The sequence below is a fragment of the Schistocerca piceifrons genome, chromosome 1 (assembly GCF_021461385.2).
Source record: "Schistocerca piceifrons isolate TAMUIC-IGC-003096 chromosome 1, iqSchPice1.1, whole genome shotgun sequence".
Taxonomy (NCBI): domain Eukaryota; kingdom Metazoa; phylum Arthropoda; class Insecta; order Orthoptera; family Acrididae; genus Schistocerca; species Schistocerca piceifrons.
This window is the reverse complement of record NC_060138.1, coordinates 1,226,799,291-1,226,827,216: the sequence shown is the minus strand read 5'-3', so window position 1 is coordinate 1,226,827,216 and position 27,926 is coordinate 1,226,799,291. Positions and strand designations below refer to the sequence as shown.

The 27,926-nt window shown below is 42.2% G+C and overlaps 1 protein-coding gene across 1 annotated transcript in view; it reads left to right on the top strand.

Moving 5' to 3' along the window:
• Nucleotides 1-27,926, top strand: part of LOC124779593 (Down syndrome cell adhesion molecule-like protein Dscam2) — a 296,162-nt gene that overhangs the window by 214,303 nt on the left and 53,933 nt on the right. The window contains 5 exon segments of the mRNA XM_047253720.1: nucleotides 2,596-2,724; nucleotides 8,105-8,163; nucleotides 11,632-11,740; nucleotides 18,883-19,059; nucleotides 19,385-19,573. Of these exon segments, the coding sequence (XP_047109676.1) occupies nucleotides 2,596-2,724; nucleotides 8,105-8,163; nucleotides 11,632-11,740; nucleotides 18,883-19,059; nucleotides 19,385-19,573 (663 nt within the window).

Here is a 27,926-nt window from a genome sequence, read left to right as displayed (position 1 = left end):
CTCGGTGGTATTCAGCAGGCAGAACTATGTAACGAACACAATTCACGGACTTCATCCTCACAACACACACATAACCCTCGTATTCCTTACATTACTTCATAATGAACCTCAATAATCTAAACTCACTGATTCCTCTCATTCTGGGAGACAAGATAAGTTTATTTCACTGCCTGAGTTCCTTAATATCACCGTCTTACTACTCAGGTCATGGATGCTCTCCAGCCATCCTCCTGTACCCGTAACACATTTATACCTGTTAGCCTGATATACCATTTCCTGGGCTACCCTCCTGCCCATAATACAGCTCTGAAAACCTTCGAAAAACTTCCCGTCACAGTCTCCTGTAGTGGCTAATTTCTACAGACATCATTGGTGGATTTACTGCTATTTATGTGCATGGTGTCCTGGCAGAACTGGAATGGTTTGATTGATATTGTGAAGTCTAACAATTATCTCTCCTCCATATGATGCCTCAGCGTATTGCTCATTTGGGGCAGTGTCACATAATGTAAAGACAGAAAATCTGAATCATCTGATTCTGTTGTGGCTCTACTAGGTCAGTGCTGAACTATCACTATTTATTTCTAGCTTATATCTGCCTACACTTGGGAATAAATCATAATCACTAACTTCCATAATACACACTTTACGAATTATTTGAACTGCCAATAATCTTCATTGTGACAAGATCCCCAGCTGCAATAATTTTTTTTAGTGATTTTGTGATGCCTTCAGCTGCCATTCCTTTTATTGATACATTATTGTAGAATTTCCTTCAAAACTAAATTCGAATTATTTCCATATTCCCTGTAATCTGAACCTAACATAAAAGCTCATCTAACCTTTTGCCTAAGCTTTACTATTTACAGTAACCATTGTACTTTACAAAATTCTTATTTACAAGAAATACTTACGGCTACTTTGGCCTGATCAAAATTCCTCTTGACACCCAAGATTTACCAAGCTAGGCATCCTCCTCATACTGACTTGTGTAATGACCTTTTGAATAACAAACCCAACAAATTACATCATCATCCCCTTGTCATTTACATCGTGTAAATGTTACCAATGTTAGGGGTTCAGTCTTTGGGCCTTTGCCAAATACTGCATCTGACTTACTGAACAACTAGGATACAAGGCTTCAAATACACCAGGATGCACAGATCCCACAACTGAAAATTAAAAGTCTGTGGTGATACTCACTCATGTTGCTGTCCCAGTTGAAGACCATTTGCAATCTGCTGATATCAGAACAATGCATATTTTCTTTGTTGTCAGTGATCCCTCAGTCTCCAAACCATCTGCTTCTGTCACCAAAACTGTAACACAACAGAAGTAAGATGTTCCCTGTGGACATTGAAAGTAGCTGGTCAGAAGAAGCAGGATGTGCTATAGTCTTCCTAAGGTATTGTGATGTTCATAGATGGCTTGGGAGACAGGTGTGATGTTGTGGAACAGCTGCAGACAAACAAGCAGGGAGCATGAACAGTTCTCTATTAATTTACTCAGCGTGTGCAGTCATTCAGATATGCTCTCATGCCTGTTGAGGTTCATCATTCTCTTGTAATATTCCTCTTGCAGTGGCAGGCGAGGCAGCACAGTGTGCTACTCACACATGGTGCACTTACCTGGTGTAGTTGGTGTGCCAGGACTGCATTGGCAAAGGCGGCCAGCACCACATATGGTCCACTGCAGATGAGGTGGCCCAGAGCGTTGACAGGCATTGCAGAACATGATGGTGTTACCCAGAGTGTAGCTCTGAACCAATAACTGGAAAGCAGTAGCTTGCAGACTTGTTGGGATGGCAGCAGAATATTGGCTGCCAGGGCCTGAGCAGTTGGGCAGTGGTCCTCACTTGCAACCTGGTGATGACAGTGGCAGTGGTGGCATAGTTACGGCGAAGACTCTAGGACTGTGGTTGATGCAAAATTGGAGCCATTTCACTACCCAGCTGGTTGAACAGTGACAACTGGTTCAGGTAGTTTTAAATGCTGCTGCTCCATGCTGACTTCTTGGTAGTGGCTATGTTTGTGTGGCATGCCAAATGATCTGGAACAGGGGTGATGACTAAGGTGCCTGTTGTAACAAGCAGTAAGACAGGCTGCTGTAACTTCCTGAAGGCTGGCTCAGACAAGGGCTTGCAGAGGTTTGACAGTGCAGAGGCATTTGCTTCTGCTGATCATGCAGTTCAATGACCAGTGCTGGCTGGCAGTGGCTCAGTGTATGTGTGCTGATTATTGGGTCTGAGCTCTGTCTTCTGCCCCAAGTTCTGCTGTAGTTTTCTTCCCTTACAGAAGGAATTATTATTCTCTTGTGAATATCAAGAGGTTATAATTTATGTTTTATTGTCTTTTTACCTGCAAATTATGCCATTAGTTTACATCACTTCCTGATATTCCAGATGTGCTGCTGCCAGCTATTTGACATTAGCTAATGTTTTAAGTGACACCACAGCCTGTTTCTTAACAATCTCCAGCCCATATAGACAATAAGAAATCTCATCTTGATTTCATTCCAAATGTTAACATGTAGTAGGGAACTTAAGTAATGTAATATACTTTTAATTAAGCATACAAACTTTGTTTTTGGTTTCAGTTCCTGGTCCACCAGCTTTTGTCAAAGCACTTTCACTGACATCGGATTCCATTTTGGTCTCGTGGATGCCCCCTGAACATCCAAATGGTATTATTACGCAGTACTCTGTTTACTGCAATGAGAAAAACAGTCCACAAAAGGTTAGTTAACAGTCTTGTATAAGTTGTTCAGTGACATTGAAATTTATTGAGAAAGACTAAATATAGGTCTAAATAAATAAAACCATAAACACTGAAGCGTACAATCGTGATTACTGTGTATTATGACAACAACATCACATATCCAAAGCAAACTGACCTATGGACAGTAATATAAAATGAACTGCTCAACAGCTTAATTCAGATTGCACTATTATTTGAAATATTGTGTTGATAAATGTACAAAAGAAGGAAAATGGTAAAGAAGTTTGCAGACTGCCAGTTTCTGTTGCTCAGCACATTTTTCCTTTCTGGAGCCTCAATACGAAGTGATGTAGCCACACAAATGTCTTCTTAATTATCTTCCTGATAATTAAGGATGATGAAAATAAAACTTCATTGATATGTGGTTCAAAAGTTCATGACAGGCTAAAAGAACCATTTTCCTAACTCTTAAACCCTGGTCTGAGGAGACTGCAAAATGCTAATCGAGCTTATTATGCAGTAAAAAATCTCTTAGGGTCCAAACTGCGGACAGAAACATGGAGCCTAACGATAACAGAACACCACCATTTACAAGTGTCTGAGAACAAAGTTTATAGAAAAATCTTTGGTCCACATTATGACAATGAATCACAATGCTGGAAGAGAAGACGCAACATAGAAATCCACGAGCTATCACAACAACCAACGATAGTTAACATAATAAATGCTAGAAGACTGCAATGGGCTGGACATCTGATGAGAATGAAAGAAGACCAAATTGTGTTAAGAATATTCAGTGAGAAGCTATTGGCAAAAGACCAAGGGGGAGACCCAGAAGTACTTGGCGCAATGAAATTAATTGCATGAGAAAGGTTGGGAATAAATAACTGGCAAGAGGCAGCATAAGACAGGGGCATCTGGAGGAATCGTGTGAGATCGGCACGGGAGTTACGAGTCCCTTAGAATCCTACTATGATGATGATGATGATGATGATGATATGTTATTATGGCTCTATAGCTTTGACATGGTGCCAATTCCTTGAGCAAAGAACAGTTCTAGAGGCTGCAACTGGAAAAGATAATGGATCACATCCACTTACCAAAAGGCAACTCCACCCCATTTCACTCACTTTGTAGCAGAATCCTAAAATATATTCTGAGTTCAAAAATAATGACCAACCTGGAAAAAATGCCTACCTCTGTAGGAATCAGCAATAAACAACAATTGTGTGAAATCAAAGTTGCATTCTTCACATACAATGTTTGAATTTCTGTGGATAGAGGTAATCAGGCTGGCTCCATGTTCCTGTGACTTTCAAAAAGCTTTTGATTACCACACTAATGCCAACTAAAGAAAATGTGATATTATGGGATATTTAAGAAAGTTTTTGATTGGATTTAAAAATTCTTCACTGACACAAAACGCCAAGTGGATGGAGACCCTTCTACAGACATAGAAGTAATATGTGATATGCTCCAGGGAATTACTGAAGGACCATTACTGTTCCTCATATACAGCAGTGATTTACCAGGTACGATACACACTTATTTCAGATGATCTGGTTACCTACAAGGAAGTTTTATCAGATAAAATTAGACTAATATACAGTATAGATATTGAGAGGTACTGCTTGCAGTGAGCACAGAATTTTAATGAAATTTACATGGCCCCAGGTTCACTTTAAATGGCAAGCATCCTAAGAACTCATTGGTTTGTGGCTAAATATAGGTTATCATGAAGTCTAGGTGTATTTCATTGCCCATCATTAGATGTAACATTGGAACATTGTGCATGTTTGAGAGGAGAGTGGGAAACTTGGCTGATGGATCAAGGGTAATGTGCATTTTGATTGTCTTTAGCGTACTGCTGCATTTAGAAGAGCGATGAAATGGGGTGGATGGTAATGACAGATACCATTGTAAGAATAGAGGTTTCTAAAACAGTGACCCTAGGGAGACCTGCTGAAGTGAAAGTATGTGCTGGTGCTCTATTAGGGGCTTCTGCTGAGGCGGAAGACAGTTAGACCATTTGGGGAAAATGGGATGCATCTAACACCAAGAGCCCTAGCATAGTGGCCAGGATTAAAACAGTAATGGGCTGCTGGCTGTATCATGTATACCATGCAGGCACACATAACGGTGTATGAGCTGTTGGGCTCTAGAGCGATCACAATGTCCCTGATGGAAGATTGTTAAGATGTCTGAGCAAAGGGCACCCAGAATGATGATGCAGTAACCTTCAGCAGCTTCAGAGAGAAGGAGCACTCCTCGGCATACCCAAAGCTGACGATAGAGAGAAAACAGGTTTTGGTGGTGGGATATTTTGATTAGAAGCCCTATGGCCAGTTGTTACACGTATAGACATAAACACAGTATAGGATGTGGTCCTAGGTTGTTACTTTCACTGCTTCAGGCCTAAACAGTGGTAGAAGTGTGTGAGGCATGGAAAAACAGTGGGATATTACTGCTCCATACTTGAAAGTGTTAGTTATATGAATGATAAAGCATCCAGATTGCTTGAATTAAGCAATTCTTGTGGGAGGAAATGGCAAGCACACTTTCACGGGTCCACTTGAAATGAACACTCACTTTACAGAGTTTGTTCCATTGTGCATAAGCATTTCAACATGAACCACCTGTAATAGTTTAGCTTGCCACGTAGTAACTGTAGTTCTTTAAAATTGTAAGTGTCATCTTGGAGGTGATATACACTAGCTCATACACCATCCTTGTCCATAACATGCCCCAAACATTTCAATTTAGGTGGAAAAATGGAATATTTCTACAGGTTCCAACACAGGCCCCTTAGTTGTAGCAACATTAATACCTACTTGAGGTTGTGTAGATGATCTAGGCCATTTCCACTGACATTAATGTCATCCTCATGTTGACTCATTGTGGATGGACATCATGTACTTAAGAGAATGATATGTCCACATCCCTATGTACACTTGAAAGGTCACATGCCAAAAACTGGCCAGTTGTGCTTAATAAAGTATTCATTTAAACTAACAGCTTGGTGGAAATGATATTGTTTTTGCAAATCATCAACAGAATTTGAACAGTGGGGAATATTGCAGGATAGTTGTTTGGAGCATCACTGAAAAATGAATGGAGCATTGGTCATGCCAAAAGGCAACCTCTGGTACTGTTAGAAACAAAAAGGATTGTTAATAACCATGTAGGTAGTGGGGAGCAGGTGTGGTAATTATGATGATAAATAATCACTCACACTCCCATCACATACTATGAATACTTTTGTTCTCACAGAGTATTCACAACGTGTGTAGCGTAGAGCACGTATTGCAGACATCTGATCTGGCAAAGATACATTCTTGCTGCGGCAGGGCACCGATATTATTTGGGGAGGGCGGGGGCGGGGCTAGTGCCAGTGGTTCTACGCACTCACAGAGCGCCCCCCGCCCCCCTCCACATTTGTGGAATAAGGTGATTGGTGTACGTTGTGATGCATTGTCCTGCTGGCAATGGCAAGGCCTGACATCTCATAGTCCGCCAGGTGCCAGGGTGACCGTAAAGGGCAGCCAGTGCCAGTATATCATGTGAAGTATGTGGCGCAGGTTTGTGAACACAATCTGGTGGTACTGACAGAGGTGGCAGCTGGCGTCACGGTCTGGTAGCTGCAGTAGGTGTGTCAGTAATGCGGGTGTCGTGACCGATTATCATGCAGGTGCAGGTGTTGCAGTTGGTGCGTCAGCATCCTGGAGGATGGCTTCTTAGTGAGGTACTGAGGAACATGGTGTGGTGGACGGGTCCTAGTTGGTGGCAACCATGGTGGATGACGCATCAGTGTAGGTCACCCAATGCAGCAGCTGTTGTAGGTACTCACTGTGTCCCATGGTGCATGGGACATAATTGCGGTCAGACTCGTCATATTGATATGCAGTTGCAGGTAGACGTGGTGTGCCTTCTTGTTGAGTGATGTCACATGGCAAGCATGGCCCAGAGTGCGGCACAGCTGTTGTCGGTGTGACATCAATGTGATGCGAGTTCCAGTGTGGCCGTAGCAAGTGTGATGTCACTCAGGTGACATACGGTATCGCACAGAATATAAAGTTCAGGTGTAGGCCTTGGGAAAACATAGTCTGCCACAGGAAGGTCACTTGTTGGTTGGATTTGTCTGCAGTAACCCGTAAATATCAGTTCTCTGCAGTGGAAGGCAGTTGTATATGGTGGCAATTGTTTGTCAACAGTTGCGGTACTCTGGAGGGTGTTTGTAATTTGGTACATTGCACATGAAGGAATATTGATATGTGCTGAGTCATTAGAATGAAAATGAGTGCATTATAGTTCATTAACACTGTCACTGATCAGCATATTAGTATCACTGGTTGGGGGGGGGGGGGGGGTGAGGGGGGGGGCACAGCTGTGGGCAGCCATTGTTCACCGCATGTGGTCACTGTTGATGTAGCATAGTTAATTAAGTGGGTGGCAGGATTCGTCTCACCACCTTCAGTGATAACATCTTTCTTGATTTGTAGTTTAGTGTGTTTGTCCGTTTGGCAAGAGGTAACAATGCCCTGGTTTGATGATCGTTGACATAATGGGAACACTGTCAACCATTTGAGAACCACAGTTGCACTCTGGTTATATTGCCTAGGAATCGGAGAGAACACCAGATAGATGCACAAATAAATTGTCTGTAGTGAAGCCAGCCAATGAAGCACCATTATTGAGCGTATTCATCGTGGTGTGAAGTTTGTATCTCACTGTGATCGGCGGCATGCTGGCACGGGTATAACTCGGTATTTTGTGGCGCGGTTGAAAAGAAAATAACAGGGTCACCACAGTAGGTAGAGGGTAGCACACATGGTAATTACAATGATAAACAATCACTTGCACTCCCGTCACTTACTATGAATGCTTTTATTCTCGCAGCATATACACAATGTGTGTAGCATAGAGTGTGTACCACGTAGAAATGATCTGGCAAAGATACAGTTGTTCTGGCTGTGGTACGGCAGCGATATTATTGGGGGTAGAGCCAAAGGTTCTACGTCTCCACAACCTTAAATGCTTGTGATTCTGTCTAGGGCAAACAGAAAATACGCTTAAATGAGATCAGTCTTTGTATAACAATGACCATCAGAAAGACTTAAAACAATCCCTCTGGGTGGGATAATGGGAAAGTATCTGTCACGACTCTGGCATTGACTGTGGCCTCAAAGTTACCACACTGCAATGGCTGAAGCCCAGAAACTTGATGAAACTTGGTGTGACAAGCCTCAGCAGCAATCCAGTTGAAATCATGGTTAACAGAGTCCCTGAAGGCGTAAGGTATGGGCTGAGCACATGCAAGTTACGGAAGTAGCACCAGTGCAGAGAATAAAGACGTTTTTGCGCAGCCTTAACCGGGTTGGTGCAGGAAGGGAAAAGAAGCTGATTTCCTGGGAGGGTACAACTTTCAGTAGCACAAACAGAATTGAAGGTAAGTGAAAAACATTAAGGGAATCCGTATTGAAGATGTTAATGGTAATCAGTTACCATAAACTAAGGCTGCCAAGTGACAGATTTGTATGTGGCTAAGGCTTAATGCCACCCTACCCCAAAACACACAATCCCCCACAGTTGAAACTGATAAGTTTGCAAGGCAGAAGAGAGACCAGAGTTTAATATCCTATGGCTCTTCATGGATAACAATGTTACTTTTTCCAGTGATTATGTAGAATACTTCCATTCATAGCATTAATGCTGACCATTGATATAGTATGAATGGGTGCGCTGTCTGACACATTTTGTAATGGATGGTGTAGTTAGTATTATATTGTGACAACGCTGATGAATTCATGCATTTTATTATCTTACACCATTGGTTTTATGATTTTACATTGCCTAGTATGATGTTGTAAATGCTTTTATGAACATGATGGTGGTCCATGGACCAAAACTGGTTGTTTAATTTTAAAAAAAATTAAAAAGCTTTATCAGAAGCTCTTGGCAATAAATCATGGTATTCTTCAATGTCACTGTGACCACAACATCAAGTTGGAATGGCACTCAATGACTGATGATGTATACATGTCTTGTGGATAACACTGACTTGCATTGGTGTTGGGGATCATCCTCCTTGTATTGATGGAAACAAGGTGCTTTGACTGTTCACAAGTTGCACTGGTAACCAGGTAGGGAGAGCAATCTCGTGGTTGTGGCGGTAGCACTCAGGTAGGATAGAAAATCCAGATAATGCCTGTGGAGCAAGATGGGCTGCAGACCATTATGACAGAGGACTGTGATTGTGAAAGCAGCATTTGCTTACAGTGACAGTGTTATTTTTAAAGATCATGCAATGACTCCCACTTCTTCTAACCCTGGATCTTATAATTTGTGGGCATTGGCCTAAGTTTGCTGATTGGGTGCATTTTGTACTAGCCTGTCTCAAATGAGGGTATAAGAGTATGATTTAGTACATTCAACCAACACGCAAGTGAACTTACAGTTTTGATTAATACCTCAGGATTCAGCTCCCCTTTGTAAATAAGACTTTTCTGTGTGCTAGCAGCACTTGAAAAAGTGCATTCTTTCGGATACTACGTGCACTCAGCTATTAGGTATTGAATTAAGCTAGTTTGTCAATGAGCTTAGAGTAATAAAGGATAAAGATAGAAGGCTCCTAATGGTTGGGGGTGTGGGCACCATCTTCTGTATCAAACTGAAAACCTTGGGCTGCATTATATAAGGAAGTGGTGTCTGTGATAGACCTGTATGTCCCAAGACAAGGTCTCCTGCATGTGAACTCCATTCCTTTTGATTGGTCTCAAATGCAGGTTTTGAGACCGACTTGTAGTTGGTCAGCAGCGCTCCAGTGGTTGGTGTTGCAGTTGTTGCTGCTGCACCTTTGCAAACTTTGGTATGGCTTGCTCCATTGTGATGATTACACTGTGAAATGGTTCAACTCACCGTAACTGTACTAATGATTGTGAAGTTCAACACAATGTGGTTGTGAATTTGCAGTACCAATCAGCAATAACTAACACCACTGTGAATACAGTTAGTTTAATCTTCCACAAGGAATTATTTCTCCAAAACATTAGGCTCTTTTACCCAAGTAACATAGGATCATCAGCCAGGAAGGACACTTCACAACATCTGGCGTAGCTTATCAGTCTATCAAGTAAGGTCCTTCATAATACCTGGATAATGTTCAAGTCTTATCGCGAAAACACACAGAGGACAGCTTGCAATATCTGATGAATGTTCGCAATCTGTTAGGTAACAGACACTCCATAGCGGTGTTCAGAGTTAATCACCTGACAGCAAGCAGCAGAATGAGAGGTTTGTGGGATTCTCAGTGACGCTACAATGCAGAGGTGGGTGTAGTCCAGTGGGAGCTGGCAGGTCAGCCAAAGAAGGCTGTATGTATGTTGTACTCATTCTTCAGCCAGTTATATTGCCTTTCTTCCTAAATCACCTGATGGTTGGTTGGAATGGGGAACAGTTCTGTTGTACATTTTTGGCTGCCTGTGGTGGAGTCAAAGAACTTAACAACATCTTAACAATCATCAGTGAAAAAGATGTAAGATGGTGGATGGTTGTTGATGTGATGTGAAATAGTTGTTGGTGAGCAAACTCTGGAGCACATGCTACACTCAATCTGTATCTACCTTTTCCAGATACGCAGAGGCTCTGTCTTGACTGACCTTTCTTTCCCATTCCATTTGTTGAAATTATTCAAAGTCTACAGTTTCAAACAAAAGCAATCCCAATGGTTCAGGTGTGTCATCAGCCAGTGTACATCCCAAATTAAATGAGAAACCTAAGAGCCTTGAATCCCCCTGAGGAAACCTCTGAGAATATTTTTGTCAGACCATGTCCTATGGTAAATATCATTTTTATGTAGAAGATACATTTGAAAAATTACCACTCTTCTACATTCATAAGACTTTGATGAGACTTGCGTGGTTACTTAGATCAATAAAAAAAACTGTGCTGTTGTATGCTTTGGGTTGAGACTGCTGTAGCCGACCATGTAATTAAGATTTTAAATGTCAAAAGGATTGAGAAGTACAGTTACTGATGATCTTAAGGAAGTGAGTGCATCTTATACACTTTCAACATCCCATGGTTATTGCAGTATATAGCTGTTAGATTTAGTTAAGAGTCTGGCCTCAGTGATCAGAGACTGGAATCATGAGAAGAAGGCCTGTTGGGCAAAATCTTAAATATATAGCAGTCTTTTCATTGTATCTGTCTTCAACTCAACATCTCTTCTATATGGTGATTAGCAATCTATCCTTTTCACAATATTATCATTATTCCAGCCTGGATTTTCCATTGTCTGTTTAAACCCAATACATCATTTTAGATACTGATTTGTGCTTGACTCTGTATTGTAAGTGTCAGCTATTCATGGAAGCTGCAGTGCAGCAGCTCTTGAGTCAGATGCATCACTTTCAATTCCATCTGCATTTGTCAGCTGCTAACTGAGTGTTGCTGCTTGGAGAAAATAAAATCCAGGAGAAGAAGTTTAAAATGTTGAAAGCTGCATGACTTGTACCCTTCTTTAATACAAGATAGGCATTCATATCATACTCTATCACAGCCAGGACTACCTGTAATATTGTCATCCCATACATGAACTCTACTGCAACTTTTTCAACATCAGCTGGTCACCCAAATGAATGGATACCAACAAACTTTTGCCAAGAACAAAGTTGACCGACCAATGACATATCAGATCCTTCTGCTGAGTAGACTATGTTTGACTTAAATGAGTGCCTCACAGCATGCCATCTAGATCCTCCATCTTCTCCATTCGCTTCCCCCCCTCCCCCCCTTTCATTCTATTTTACCAGTTATATTTATGTGGTAATGATGTTTTCAGTAACTTACATTGTTGTGTTATAAACTTTTGCAGCAAGCCAGCTTTCAAGCAGGGCCCACTATAAGGACACATGAGGTTCGGGGATTGAAGGAATTAGAGCAGTATGAGTTTTGGGTGACAGCTTCAACTATAGTAGGTGAAGGTGATCCTACACGGCCTGTTCTACAGGCACCCAATTCAAGAGGTAAGCTGAACAGAGTGTGAACTATGGTCTGAACTGTTGATAGTTAGACTGTGTTATGATAGTTGTTGTAATGCAGTGCTCTATGTTGTTTGAAGTTTATTGGAACCATTACCTTCCTTTTTGGCATAAATAAATTAAATAACAGAGTAACAATACTGCACACATGATGTTACTGTTCTGGCAGTGATCTATTTTTTTGTACTTGTTCATCATAAGAGTAGCAGGCGGTAGATGTGGATTCTCTGGCGTGTTTTGTATTGTTATCTTTGCCATGTTACAGAAGTTCCTTTGCTTTAGAGTGCAAGTTTGTTTTTATCTAATGCCAGTGTGTCTTCTACTTTGTGAAATAAAAGTAGCTTCTGTAATCCCAGAATTGTGTGTTACTTATGTGGATAAATTATGAGGCCACACTATGTGTTGACATTTCCTATGCATCATTCCAACACAATTCTCTTTAGTGCCTTAAATATAGTGTGCTCTTTAGTGCCTTAAATATAGTGTGAGTCAAAAACGACTTCATAACTTAGGAATGATATCAAAATTTATTGAGATAACTTACGGAATAGGCAGATGCATCATTTTCTAGCAAACAGCCTAAAGTTTCACATAAAATTTAAAAATTTCATATTGGTTTGCGGTGCCTACCATTTGTGATGTGGCATACATATCATCAGTAATCAATTTCTTCCCACACTCATTGAAGCAAATTGTGCATAACTTGTCCAATGACAGCATAGATTCGATTTTTCAGGTCAGTGAAATTGTTTGGTAAGGGGGAACATACACATGGTCTTCAAGGGATCGAGGTGGCCGTGCGATTGTCCCTTCACGACCAATCCATTGACCTGTGAAGTGATTATCGAAGAAACCTCAAACTTCCATGAGGAAATGGGTTGGTGAACCATCTTGCTGGTAGTAAACCATTGCAGCTCAGTTATCTTCATTGATCTGTGGAACAAAAAAGTTTTCAAGCACATTCAAATGCACGAAATGGACAGCACTCTCCACATCAGTGAAAGTAGCCATTTTAACTGTGTACTATACTGGCACTCCTGGTGCTGGAAGAGGGTACTGGTTGTTTGCTATAAAATTACACATGTACTGGTCCTGCAAATTATCTCAGTAAATTTCTATATCTTTCCAAAATCGTGAAGCCCTTTTTGACTGATCCTATATGTACATGTAACACTTAACACCTCCCCCCCCCCCCCCCCCCCCCCCCCCCCCCCCCCCCCCCTCCGATGTTTGAATAAACTCCAGAGAGTGAGATGGAGTACTGTTGTAGAATAATTTAATTACGTATTTATGGTAAACAGATAATGTGAAATAAATTTTCTGTCATCTACTACAACTTTCTGCTGCTACTGCCTATAACTGTTATCCATTAAATAAGTTGTTATGTTGTACTAGATGCTACATAGCTTTCAAGAAACCAGTGATTCAAGTGATGAGTGACATAGAAAGCTGTACATATAACTTCTTAGGAGTACAACAGCTAACCTTTATATTTGCTTAAAGTTTTGAGAATGTATCTTGTTATCACCATATATTGAGTACTCAAGTGATTTGCTCTTTCCTTTGTATGTGTGGCATTCCTCATCACTTAGCCTTAGTGTAGCATTGGTGTGCATTCCTTTTTTCCATCACCAAGTATAGGACATTTATGAGCAATGTGCTGTAACCAATGATGTTTGATAATTTACGTTGTAAGTAGCCCATTCCCCCATCATTGGTGCTTCTGGTCTTATTGGGTTTGGTATGCACACCGATGCAGTCATTAGTCACCAAGCTGGGATAAATATAATGTTATGCAAAAGAAAGTTATTTTGAAAAACGGACACTGATCAGCCAGAACATTATGACCCTCTACCTAATAGCCCATATGTCCACCTTTAGCATGTATAATAGTTGCAACATGTCATGGCATGGAAGCAATGAGGACTTGGTAGGTCACTTAGGGAGTCGCCACCACATCTACACACACAGGTCACTTAATTCCTGTAAATTACAGGGAGGGGCTTGAGGAGCTCTGACACCATCTCCAATCACATCCCAGAGGTGTTCGGATCTGGCATGTTGGGGAACCAGCACTTTAATTGGAACTCACAACTGTGTTCCTCAAACCATTCCATCACACTCTTGGTACTGTGAAATGGTGCAATACCTTGTTAAGAAATGCCACTGCCATCGAGAAACATGACTGTCATAAAGGGGTGAATGTGGTCTGCAGCCACTGTACAATACTCCTTGGCCATCATAGTGCCTTGCACGAGTTCCACTGGACTCATGAAAGCCCACATGAATGTTCCCCAGGGTATAATGGAGCCATCACCACCTTGTCTCCATCCTGCAGTAGAGGTACCAAGGAACAGTTCCCCTAGAAGACTATGGATTCATGCCCTCCCATTGGCATGATGCAGAAGGTATCAAGATTCATCACATCATGCAGTGCTCTGCCAATGTGCCAGCATCCAGTGCTGATGGACATGTGCCCTTTTCAGTTGCGGTTGCCAATGTCGTGGTGTTAACATTGGCACATGCATGGATTGTTGGCTGTGGAGACCCATCATTCATAGTGTTCGATGCACTGTGTGTTTAGACACACTTGTACCCTGCCCAGTGTTAAAGTCTGATGTTAGTTCCAACACAGTTCACTGCCTTTACTGCTTTATAAGTCTGCCTAGCCTATGTCGTCCGACAATTGTAATGAGGTGTGACTGATCAACCCCATGACATTTGGCTGTGGTTTCACCTCAGTTTTGCCATGTGTTGAAGACACTCACCACAGCACTCCTCAACTACCCAACAAGTCGTGCAGTTTCTGAAGTTCAAATTACTTACGGGTTTGCTGCTGGGTGATGTCATCGAACACCGCCGATATTTCGACAGGAGCACACCCTGCCATTCTCAAGGCACAAATGCGAGGAGGAAGAAATGTGCAAGGAAATTTAATACCTCGGTTCACAGAGGACATCATCCGGCAGCAAACCTGTAAGTTATTTGAACATTCAATTTGCCGGGAAAAGTTAAAGTTTCTGAAGTGCTTGTATCGAGTTTGTGGATCATCACAGTCTGCCCTCGGTTGAATTCAGATTGATGGCTTGCCTTCCACATTATACACACGGACAGCATGCTCACTGATATGATATTACATGCACTGAACATTTGTCTGACTAGCAGTCATTCTTCGCGAGGTGTTGTTGCTATTGCTTGGATGGTGGTCATAATGTTCTGGGTGATCAGTATATTAAGAGAATAAATTTAATAATTTAACGAAAATGAAATATGAGAAGCCAAATTTTATATAATTGGTAAAAAATTCCTAACATTAAGAGTTGGGGGTGTTAGAACCACCTGAAGGAAGCAAAGAACTGAAGAATACCTCCAAAGCTGTAGTAACCAAGTAATATACGAAACTGTTCCAAGTAACACAAGTATGGCTTTATTCATAAATCTCTGAACAGTAACAGAAATAAACACCTCATGGATCCACACATTACAAGCCACAACTGGTGTGAACGATACAATTGAATGGACACAGAGAGAGTAAGTCAGCACTGCTCCGTACATATATACGCACTTGTCACCAGCAGACAGTGTGGCAGAGATTGCGTCACATTCTCGCCTACCACAGGTGGCCTCCAGCAGATAGCTCATGATGATACAGTTGGCAGCCAGTTAAATCACTCACACGTGGTGTCATCACACTCAGTGCATTCATACTCACTCACACTAGTAGCAGGATACAGCACACCTCTGCCTCATGCACAGTGGGTGCCATGGTGACAGAGGATTTTCCTGTAGCCCAACAAGAGTCACACTCATCGACTCTGGAGTGGCAGCAGAGGGTGCTGACAGAGGGGGCAGGACGATGTGCAAGGCAGGCATGGGATTATAGGGCCAGAACGCGCAGGAGCATAGGCACTCCTGAGGGCAGTGGCCCTTGCATCACCCGTTGACAGCACTGGAGAGGAGAGTGCCATCAACATCTCTGTGTCATCATCAGCTGGCAGTCCAACCCAGGTAGCTGAGTGGTCAGAGTGACAAAATGTCAATCATAAGGGCCTGGGTTCAATTCCTGGCTGGGTCAGAGATTTTCTCCACTCAGGGACTGGGTGTTGTGTTGTCCTAATCATCATCATTTCATCCCCATCGATGCGCAAGTCGCCGAAGTGGCGTCATATTGAAAGAATTGCATCCGGCGAATGGTCTACCCGACGGGAGGCTCTAGTCACAAGACATTTACATTTATCAGCTGGCAGGTCCTAGTGCAGAGGAGATGGGGCTGGACCCACCGGTGAAGATGGCTGAGGTGATGGGGCTATTGGAGGTGGCCCAACTGGAACAACAGGCTGCGGCAATGGACCTGAGGTAGGATACTGACCAGAGCCTGGTGCCAGGAAGCTGGAATCCCAGGGTGAAGTACATGGAGGATTCAGCCAATGGGATGGGGGTAGGAAATGACAGGACTGATGTTGAGGGCGGCAGGGCGGACTGCTGTAACAGGGGTCGCACCATAACGCAGTGGGAGTGGCTGCTCTAAGAGATGGTTCTTTTGTGGACAACACCAAAACACAGTCAAAAACAGAGAGGCAATATTGTAAGGAAAAATGGTCGTGCAGGGGATCCGAAGCTTGTCCCAGCAATTTAAATGGCCAGCCCTGTTGAACAAACTGAACCACCTATCGGAGAACTGGGTCTGTGGCAACAGCAGCTGCTATGCACCAGCTCATAATTTCTGAAACCATTGACCGCAGTCTGCGTTTCAGTATCAAGATGGGAGCAAAGCTATTCTTCATGATCAAAGTCAGGATCAGGATCCACAGGAAGATGGGACATGGCATCCACATCGGCATTTTTAGATATAGGTCAAAAATGGATTTTATAATTCTAGAGAGAGAAGAACAGCGCCCGATGTTGTAGGTGGTATACTGCATTGTTAGGCAAGGAGGTGTGAGGGCTGAACAAGGAAACCAAGGGTTTATGGTCAGTAATAAGATGAAACTTGGAGCATGAAATTTCCAGGGAGTGTAGACTATGGCAAGAGCTTCTTCTTCCACCTGAGAGTAATACCTCTGGGCCAGAGTGAGAGATTAGAGGCGAAAGCAACAAGGTTGTTCACAGCTGTTGGCATATTGGTACACGTGAACTTCATCGAGGCCAACCCCAGTGCCAGGACATAGCTCACTCCTCTCAAACAGCATCAAGGGGCCGCCAAGCTAAGCATCCCCATCTGACAAAAGGATCACCCTCAACAGTGCCGCATGCCCTCACATCATGAGACACTGTGCACACATTTGGAATTTAATCCAGGACATTGGCACAAAGACTGATGGTCCTAGACTTACCACCACAAAGTTTCCTGTCCCCTCTGCCATAAATACAAAGTGTATGGCATAGTGAATACACAAGACACATTAGAAGATAAAAGCCATTGTCTTTAGAAGTACAATTCACAAGAGGAAAAAAGAATGAGTAACATACATACTTCTGTGTGTTGCACAATAATATATTGTTTTGGCTATTAGTGGGCATAGTATTTTGCCTGTCTTCATTAGTACACTCCTGGAAATGGAAAAAAGAACACATTGACACCGGTGTGTCAGACCCACCATACTTGCTCCGGACACTGCGAGAGTTCTGTACAAGCAATGATCACACGCACGGCACAGCGGACACACCAGGAACCGCGGTGTTGGCCGTCGAATGGCGCTAGCTGCGCAGCATTTGTGCACCGCCGCCGTCAGTGTCAGCCAGTTTGCCATGGCATACGGAGCTCCATCGCAGTCTTTAACACTGGTAGCATGCCGCGACAGCGTGGACGTGAACCGTATGTGCAGTTGACGGACTTTGAGCGAGGGCGTATAGTGGGCATGCGGGAGGCCGGGTGGACGTACCGCCGAATTGCTCAACACGTGGGGCGTGAGGTCTCCACAGTACATCGATGTTGTCGCCAGTGGTCGGCAGAAGGTGCACGTGCCCGTCGACCTGGGACCGGACCGCAGCGACGCACTGATGCACGCCAAGACCGTAGGATCCTACGCAGTGCTGTAGGGGACCGCACCGCCACTTCCCAGCAAATTAGGGACACTGTTGCTCCTGGGGTATCGGCGAGGACCATTCGCAACCGTCTCCATGAAGCTGGGCTACGGTCCCGCACACCGTTAGGCCGTCTTCCGCTCACGCCCCAACATCGTGCAGCCCGCCTCCAGTGGTATCGCGACAGGCGTGAATGGAGGGACGAATGGAGACGTGTCGTCTTCAGCGATGAGAGTCGCTTCTGCCTTGGTACCAATGATGGTCGTATGCGTGTTTGGTGCCGTGCAGGTGAGCGCCACAATCGGGACTGCATACGACCGAGGCACACAGGGCCAACACCCGGCATCATGGTGTGGGGACTGATCTCCTACACTGGCCGTACACCACTGGTGATCGTCGAGGGGACACTGAATAGTGCACAGTACATCCAAACCGTCATCGAACCCATCGTTCTACCATTCCTAGACCGGCAAGGGAACTTGCTGTTCCAACAGGATAATGCACGTCCGCATGTATCTCGTGCCACCCAACGTGCTCTAGAAGGTGTAAGTCAACTACCCTGGCCAGCAAGATCTCCGGATCTGTCCCCCATTGAGCATGTTTGGGACTGGATGAAGCGTCGTCTCACGCGGTCTGCACGTCCAGCACGAACGCTGGTCCAACTGAGGCGCCAGGTGGAAATGGCATGGCAAGCCGTTCCACAGGACTACATCCAGCATCTCTACGATCGTCTCCATGGGAGAATAGCAGCCTGCATTGCTGCGAAAGGTGGATATACACTGTACTAGTGCCGACATTGTGCATGCTCTGTTGTCTGTGTCTATGTGCCTGTGGTTCTGTCAGTGTGATCATGTGATGTATCTGACCCCAGGAATGTGTCAATAAAGTTTCCCTTTCCTGGGACAATGAATTCACGGTGTTCTTATTTCAATTTCCAGGAGTGTATTTGCACATAATAGTGTTGAGATATGTAGAGTTTCCACACTTTTTCTCATTTTCAGGGAACCAGTGCATAACTTTCAGTGAAGTTCCTTATATTTGTGGCATAAATTGTGTAATTATTTTTAGCTTCTCTATCTAGTATTGTTTCTTTTGTCTCTTAGCTCCTGCTCGCATCGCATCTTTTTCTCAAGTTTTACGCCGTGCTTTGAAAACAAGCGTTACCATGTCATGCCTGGCAGTTGGAAATCCAACACCTAGTGTGCGGTGGCTCCACAAAAAGAGGACCCTTAAATCCGACTCTAGTTTCAAAATATCACAGGGCTTACTTCACATAACAAGTACGTTAATATGCTCTAAATATATCTCAGTAATTTCACTAGTGAGAAAGTAAATATACTTTTTTACAAAACTAAGTAAGCCATTTGTCATGTGTCCTATTAGCTGTGAGCAAAAACCAGAATATGTGTAATACGTTCATCATCTTTCTAGTGGCTGTTAACCAGCACCAACTATTAATGTGTGTATGAATAACAACAATAGACCAAAGCTTATGAAGGAAACTAGTTATTTGGTAAAGTAATTCCCTCGAAGCATGTCACATCTGTGCGTACTACCCAGTATATATACATAATCGTTTTAGAAGTGCATGTTTATTTCTGACAGGACTGGAGGAAGTAAATGAAGGAAATTATTCTTGTATAGCAAAAAATCTATTTGGTGATGATCAGATAACATACCAAGTTATTGTGCTGATGCCACCTGATACTCCAGTTCTTGAAATTCTTGGTTCGGATCATCACACTATCAAACTACAGTGGACCACACCTAAGGATGGAGGAACACCAATATTAGGTATGTACAAACAATCATAATTCTTATCACTGACATAAATTATGTCTAAGAATTTCATTCTTACATTGCATGTAACTATCTAGAATACCATTTTTTATTTCTTCAGCGACTTTGTGACTATCACCCAGTAAAAACACATTGTTTCTCTTGATGTTTTTGATGTGGTTACTATATTTTCTGTCCTCTATGGTGTTCAATGCTATTGGTTTTATTGTCAAATTGCAATTTTGGCTGGCAAGAACTCTAGATTGGTGTAATTTTTATGTGCTCATTCTTCTGACACACATTTTGATCATTTTGTGATAAAGTTTTTCAATGCAGTATGCATTGTAACTGTAGGTGACATAATGTTCAAGCTATTGTGCCTGTCAGCAATCCAACATTTCCTCTGCATGGTGAGTAGCACTCTATCCTTTTCATAATATTATCATTATTCCATTCTGGATTTTCCATTGTTTGATAACCTATGATTTGTATTGTGGGCAGCACAGATTGCAGTGTTAATTAAAGTTATTCAGAAGTCTAAAAGTTTGTATTTGAGTTCTAAAATTAATAAACTTGGGTGACTGTGGAAGAAATCTTTAATGAGCACTTTTTGAATGTTGTTGTTGTTGTTGTGGTCTTCAGTCCTGAGACTGGTTTGATGCAGCTCTCCATGCTACTCTATCCTGTGCAAGCTTCTTCATCTCCCAGTTCCTACTGCAACCTACATCCTTCTGAATCTGCTTAGTGTATTCATCTCTTGGTCTCCCCCTATGATTTTTTCCCTCCACGCTGCCCTCCAATACTAAATTGGTGATCCCTTGATTCCTCAGAACATGTCCTACCAACCGATCCCTTCTTCTGGTCAAGTTGTGCCACAAACTTCTCTTCTCCCCAATCCTATTCAATACTTCCTCATTAGTTATGTGATCTACCCATCTAATCTTCAGCATTCTTCTGTATCACCACATTTCAAAAGCTTCTATTCTCTTCTTGTCCAAACTATTTACCATCCATGTTTCACTTCCATACTTGGCTACACTCCATACAAATACTTTCAGAAATAACTTCCTGACACTTAAATCTATACTCGATGTTAACAAATTTCTCTTCTTCAGAAACACTTTCCTTGCCATTGCCAGTCTACATTTTATATCCTCTCTACTTCGTCCATCATCAGTTATTTTGCTCCCCAAATAATAAAACTCCTTTACTACTTTAAGTGTCTCATTTCCTAATCTAATACCCTCAGCATCACCCGACTTAACTCGACTACATTCCATTATCCTCGTTTTGCTTTTGTTGATGTTCATCTTATATCCTCCCTTCAAGACACCATCCATTCCGTTGAACTGCTCTTCCAAGTCCTTTGCTGTCTCTGACAGAATTACAATGTCATCGGCGAACCTCAAAGTTTTTATTTCTTCTCCATGGATTTTAATACCTACTCCAAATTTTTCTTTTGTTTCCTTTACTGCTTGCTCAATATAGAGATTGAATAACATCGGGGAGAGGCTACAACCCTGTCTTACTCCCTTCCCAACCATTTTTGAATGTAGCTGAGGAAAAATACTAAAAGAACATTTCCGTAATTCTATAGGTCAGGTAGGTGTAGCCCCTATAACATTACAGGAAGTAAGGAAAACGATCACTTCTTTTAAAAGCAAAGCTCAACAGGTACTGAAACATTTCAACAGAACTACTAAAACCCTGCTGAAATCAGATGGTAAAGGCAGCCCTGGTTCATATATTCAACAGCTCCCTCAGTCGAGGTATCTTCCTTGCAAGAATGAAATGTACCACTGTGAAGTGACTCTTCAAAAAGATATTGCCACAGATCTTACAAATTATAATCCTAAGCTGAAAACGTGGCAGCTGATTGAGTTTGCTGGAGGAAACTTGTTTCCCAATATGCTACTTAGCATTGGAGGAAAGTCTCACTTTTGACTCAATTTTCTAAAAACTTGGAAAATTAATGTATGCTAGGATTGCCAATCATTTTGACAACTTTGATCTAAACAGCACGAAACTGCAGGAAACAGTTATCACTACAACTGCAGCCATAGGATACTTACAGAGAAAGCCTGCCACTGTGTAATCCCAGGACTGTTTAGTAACTTCCTCAATTCCATGTACAGGACAGACAACAGAAAGTAGTGTTTGATGGAAATAGCATGCTGGTAGGAGGGTAGAGTCTGACTGGAGAACGGTAATATAGGGTGTTCCACAAGGTGTCTTCCTTTGTCCCCTGCTATTTCTTATAAGCATCATTGATCTATCTCTCCCTCCAACAAAGCAGGGAACTTCATATTGTTTGTAGATGACACATACAATGTGATAGACAATAAAACATTCACTGAATCATTAGAATTTAATGCCAACCAGTTCCTTTTAAATGTTCTTAACTGACTCACAGTAAACTATCCAGCAATAAACTCCAACAAAATCTGTTGCATTCAATTCCATTCTGATCACGGGAGCAAACAAAAGATGGTTATTGAACATGAGAGCCAGTGGATAAAGAAGGTATAATGTTGAAATTGTAATGTGTCCATATAGATAATGGGTTTAACTGGTAACATTACATCCTCTAAACCTTGAAAAGGCTTACTCAGTAACTTTTGCCATCAAAATAATCCCAGATATTGGAGACCTGAATGTCACAAAATCTGACCATTTTGGTTACTTCCATTCACTGATGTGTTATGGAATCATCTTGTGGGACGAAATCACCATCACTGAAAAAAGTCTTCAGAAAAAGATTGTGAAATGTGTCTGGAGCACCTCCAAGAACCTCATCTTGAAATCTTTTTGAGATGACAGGGATATTAACCATTTTATATTATCTCTTTTTGATCATGATATTCATATTTTACACTCCTTCTCTGTATGAAACAAATGAGACATACCACCATCATAACATGAGAAGGAAATGTGAGATATTAAAAAACTAAGAACCCGCCTCGATTGCGAAAAAAACACCTAGTGTTAAGTGTTAACCCAGGTCACGGTATAGATAACTACACCTTCTTCAGAACAACAATAAAAACCACAAGTGCCTAAGAAGACCTTTGTCAATGATTAAAAGAACACCATAGCTATACATTTATAAATGAAAAAGAAAAGGAAAACGTAAACAGTACATATGTACAAAGTCAAAAGCACTACTTAATTTAATGGTGTACGCTCCACCTCACACCGGCCTATGCTCGATGGGCCATGACCCGCCATAAACTGCAGCTACAAATGGTTGCTCACTTACAAGCCGGACCCACTATCTATGCACATGCGCAAGACAAGGGAAGTTACTTGAATGCGCATGCGCATACGATTACGAGAAAGTTTATACATGGTTCGGGGATAAATAGCCCGTATATTCCCAACCGTGGATCAACGTATATCAAAAAATGGAATGGATAGAACAGGGGACGAGCTAAATAGGAGAGGAAACCTAAAAATAACTGCACACGGTTGCTTATGCTGGTAAAGAAACATATATGAAGCTACCTATGCCAACAGGAGGAACTCTTAAAAACTATACCTAAAGCCAGTAGTTAGTCAGGGAGGGGGGAGGGGGGGGCTGAGGGGATGTAGTCTAAAGACGTCATGGTAATAAAGATATAGGGATAAAACGTGAGTTGTTCAACAGGCTAAAATCACCTTCATCGTAAAAGGAAAATGAGGATAAAAAGAAAGAAGATGAACAACTTAACCAACCGTGTTCGCCAATCAGCACGCGCATGTGATAATCCCCAGGTCATCAGATTTACAAGTATGAGGAACAAAGTAAAGGTGCAAAACCTTCAAAAAATTTTCTATTTCTTAGTAGGAGTTGGTCGTTAAGGATATTGTCTTAAACATGTTGGAGATGCTTGAAGATCTGCATTTCTTCAAAAACATCCAGTTTTAAGCTCTTAACCTCGGCATGAAGTAACTCGATATTAACTGGAGGGCTTGGCGCATGAGCCGTTTACACAAGGTGTTCTGCATACTTAGAGCCCTTAGTACCGTCACCACTTCTAGTAGGAATATGCTCTTTATACCTGAGACCCAGAGCTCGCCCCGTTTGCCCGATGTAAAATTTTGGACAATCCCCGCATGTAATTTTATATACTCCTGATTGGGAAAGTTTATCGCTCTTACTCTGCAAGGAGTGAATTAAATTCCTATGTAAACTATTATTAGTAGAATAGGCGACTCTGAAATTATGGGCTCTGAGTAAACGCCCCAATTTGTAACTTATATTGCCTATGTAAGGGATAGATATCGTTGTCGCCTGTTTGTCATCTAACGCATCCCCTAGTGTGGAAGACGTAATTTTATTTTTATTTATTTTCTTGTTATACATCTGTCTCACCAGCTGAGGCCTATAGCCGTTATTTATAGCAATATTCTCAAGTGTGACAAGTTCAGTTTCTACCGCATCTGGTGCAAGAGGGATAGCTGTAACTCGATGAATATTAGAATGAAAAAAGGCCATCTTATGGGCGTACGGATGGGCTGAGTCTGCAGGTATACTATTGTCGGAAAATGTATTTTTCTGAAAAATTTTAAATTCAGTGCGGTTGTCAACCACAGTTAAAGTGCGGTCCAAAAAATTTAAGGACCTAGTATTGGATTCTCGCTCAATTGTAAAACTGATATTATGGTGAAGCTCATTAAAGCTCGAAAAAATATGGTTCATAATTTTTTTTAAAAAAAGCTTGTGTTTTTTATTGTGCTTTTTTCGCAATTGAGGCGGGTTCTTATTTTTTTAATATATTAACCAACGATTGCTGACGCGCTGCGATTTTGAAGGTTCTGAGATGTGAGATACCTGAAGAATTTTTTCTATGGTGCAAAAAGTTAAAAAATAAATTTGCACAAAAATCATCAGCTCAATACACAGTGATGTTAAATACCTACAGGAAAATAATTAATTATTTAAATTATTATTACTACTACTACTACTACTACGCGATCAGGCCCAGTGGACCGCACGCATCTACAAGTTTCATCCTCCACTGTATTCTGTCCATTGCTGCTATCCGCCATCCGATCACATCTATTGACACTTGGTTTAAATCTTCATGGAGTCTATCCCTCCAACGCTTCTTGAGTCTCCCTGGCGGTCTCTTTCCTGTAGGTGTGAAATCCAGGAGCTTCTGAGGCCATCTGTGATCCTTCATCCGGGCCACATGGCTGGCCCACTGCATTCGTTTGGCTTTGACAGTTCCTGCTATGTTGGGCTGCTGGCATAGTTCCTCAAGCTCTTGGTTGTATCTGATCCTCCATTCCCCTGGTATCTGCATCCAGAACGGTACCGAAGATCTTCCAAAGCACTTTTCTCTCAAAAACAAGGAGCTTATGGAAGTCCTGTTTCCGGATACTCCATGTCTCACAGCCATATAGAACAACAGGCTGGATCAGGGTTTTGTACAGTCTAATCTTAAACTTTGAGGTTCGCCGATGACATTCTAATTCTGTCAGAGACAGCAAAGGACTTGGAAGAACAGTTGAACGGAATGGACAGTGTCTTGAAAGGAGGATATAAGATGAACATCAACAAAAGCAAAACGAGGATTATGGAATGTAGTCAAATTAAATCGGGTGATGCTGAGGGAATTAGATTAGGAAATGAGACACTTAAAGTAGTAAAGGAGTTTTGCTATTTAGGGAGTAAAATAACTGATGATGGTCGAAGTAGAGAGGATATGAAATGTAGACTGGCAATGGCAAGGAAAGCGTTTCTGAAGAAGAGAAATTTGTTAACATCGAGTATAGATTTAAGTGTCAGGAAGTCGTTTCTGAAAGAATTTGTATGGAGTGTAGCCATGTATGGAAGTGAAACATGGACGATAACTAGTTTGGACAAGGAGAGAATAGAAGCTTTCGAAATGTGGTGCTACAGAAGAATGCTGAAGATAAGGTGGGTAGATCACGTAACTAATGAGGAGGTATTGAATAGGATTGGGGAGAAGAGAAGTTTGTGGCACAACTTGACTAGAAGAAGGGATCGGTTGGTAGGACATGTTTTGAGGCACCAAGGGATCACCAATTTAGTATTGAAGGGCAGCGTGGAGGGTAAAAATCGTAGAGGGAGACCAAGAGATGAATACACTAAGCAGATTCAGAAGGATGTAGGTTGCAGTAGGTACTGGGAGATGAAGAAGCTTGCACAGGATAGAGTAGCATGGAGAGCTGCATCAAACCAGTCTCAGGACTGAAGACCACAACAACAACAACAACAATCTTAAACTGTCTGGAGAGATATTTGGACCGAAGCAGTTGTGCTAGGCTGTGGTAAGATCGGTTTCCTGATTGTATTCTGGCATTGATCTCTGCTTCACATGATGAGTTCTCAGTGAAAAGTGCCCCTAGGTATTTGAATTCTTGAACTCTCTTGTAGGAATGGTCCCCAACATGCAGTGATTGTAGATGATCAGCAGTCTGACAATGACCATGCGTCATAACGAGGTACTCTGTCTTGGCTTCATTTATGTTTAGCCCAAATTTGCCTGCAGCCTCCTGTAGTGCTTTGGTCATTTACTCCAACTCCTCTTCCGATCTAGAGAGTAAACAGATGTCATCTGCATAGGCTAATTATGCCAGTCTTTTTCCTTCGATTTCAATCCCTTTGTTCTCTTGGAAGGTCTCGCGTACGATCTTCTCGAGGGCAAAGTTGAACAGGATAGGGGACAACCCATCTCCTTGCCTGAGTCCTGTCACAATTTCAAACTCCTCAGTTACACGATTTCCCATCTTCACCTTTGCACATGTTTCATTCAGACAGATCTTTATCAGATTGACGAGTTTCTCTGCTATGCCAAACTCCCTTAAACAGTTGAGCAGGCTCTTGCGATGTATGCAATCATAGGCCTTCTTAGAATCAACGAATAAAATATGCAAATCTTTACCATATTCACCCAGTTTCTTAGTGAGCTGCCAGAGACTGAAGATGTGATCTACTGTTGACCGTCCTGACCAGAAACCTCCCTGGTACTCCCCAGTCACCGATTCTGCCACTGGCTGAATTCTATGTATGAGGCAATTGGACGGGATCTTACAACAGACGTTAAGCAGGACGATTCCTCGATAGTTGTCACATTTCAGTTTGTCGCCCTTCTTATGTATTGGACAAATCAGAACTGTTTTCCATTCTCCTGCAAGTTTCTCTCCTCCTGCCACGATCATTTCAGCCTGTACTCCATCTTCACCTGGACTCTTATTCTGTTTAAGGTGTCTGATTCTGGTTTTTGTCTCATCCAGGGTAGGTGGGGGATAGTCTGCATTGGCTGTAATTGGGTACTGAAAATTGAACTGCAGTTCGGGTTCATCACAATTTAGCAGCTGTCGAAAGTACTCTTTCCATTTCTCAGCCATGTCCCTATCGTTCGTCAGGATCTTATCACGGGAATCTTTGACAAATTTCTGCTTGGCCTGGTGACCTTTGCAGAGGTACTTCACCTTCAGAAACATTTCCCTAGTCTTTTGTCCTCTGAAGTCTGTTTCTGCTTCGATGATGATATTCCTTATGTATTTCCTCTTTGCTCTTCTCAGAATTGATTGTGTAGTCTTTTGGACCTCCTCAAATTGTGCTTTGGCCTGTGACAGATTTGTCCCCTTCAGCCACTTGTTCCTGGCTTCCTTTCTCCATTCCAGGGCATCTGCACATTCCTTTCCAAACCAGATCTTCTTGCCCACTGGTTTTCCCATGAGTGTTTCCTTTGCTGTATCCCTAACTGAGCTCTGGATGTTTCCCCACATTAGTTCAAGGTCCTGATTCGCGTCCATTTCACTGAGTGCTTCAAAGTGGTTACTAAGTTGCAACTGGTATCCGCTCTTCATTGCCTCATCTTTCAGTTTCTCCACATGGTACCTTTCCACTGTTTTTAACTTCCTTTACACTGTGTGTTTAAACGGCCTCTGACCAGGAAATGATCACTCCCACCTTCGGCACGTCATGCTGTCTTAATGTCTAACACCCATCTCTTGCCTCTGAGATCAATGGCTACATGGTCTATTTGATTTACAGTTCTCCCATCTGGTGACACCCAGGTTCCTTTATGTATGTTTTTCCGCTGGAAGTTTGTGCTGGAGATGAACAACCCTAATGATGTAGCGAAGCTGATGAACCTAACCCCATTGTCATTGCTTAGGTTGTGTAGACTGTGCCTTCCTGTTGTGCCTTGGAATATTTGTTCTTTCCAGACCTTGGCATTCATATCACCAAGGAGGATCCTCAGGTGTCCATTTGGTGTAGTGTCCATCACTGCCTCTAGCTGCACATAGAACTCGTCTTTCACTTCACATTCGCTCTCCTCCGTGGGAGCATGACAGTTCACAAAAGTCGTCTTAATATGCTTTACATCCAGAGTTAGAACAGATATTC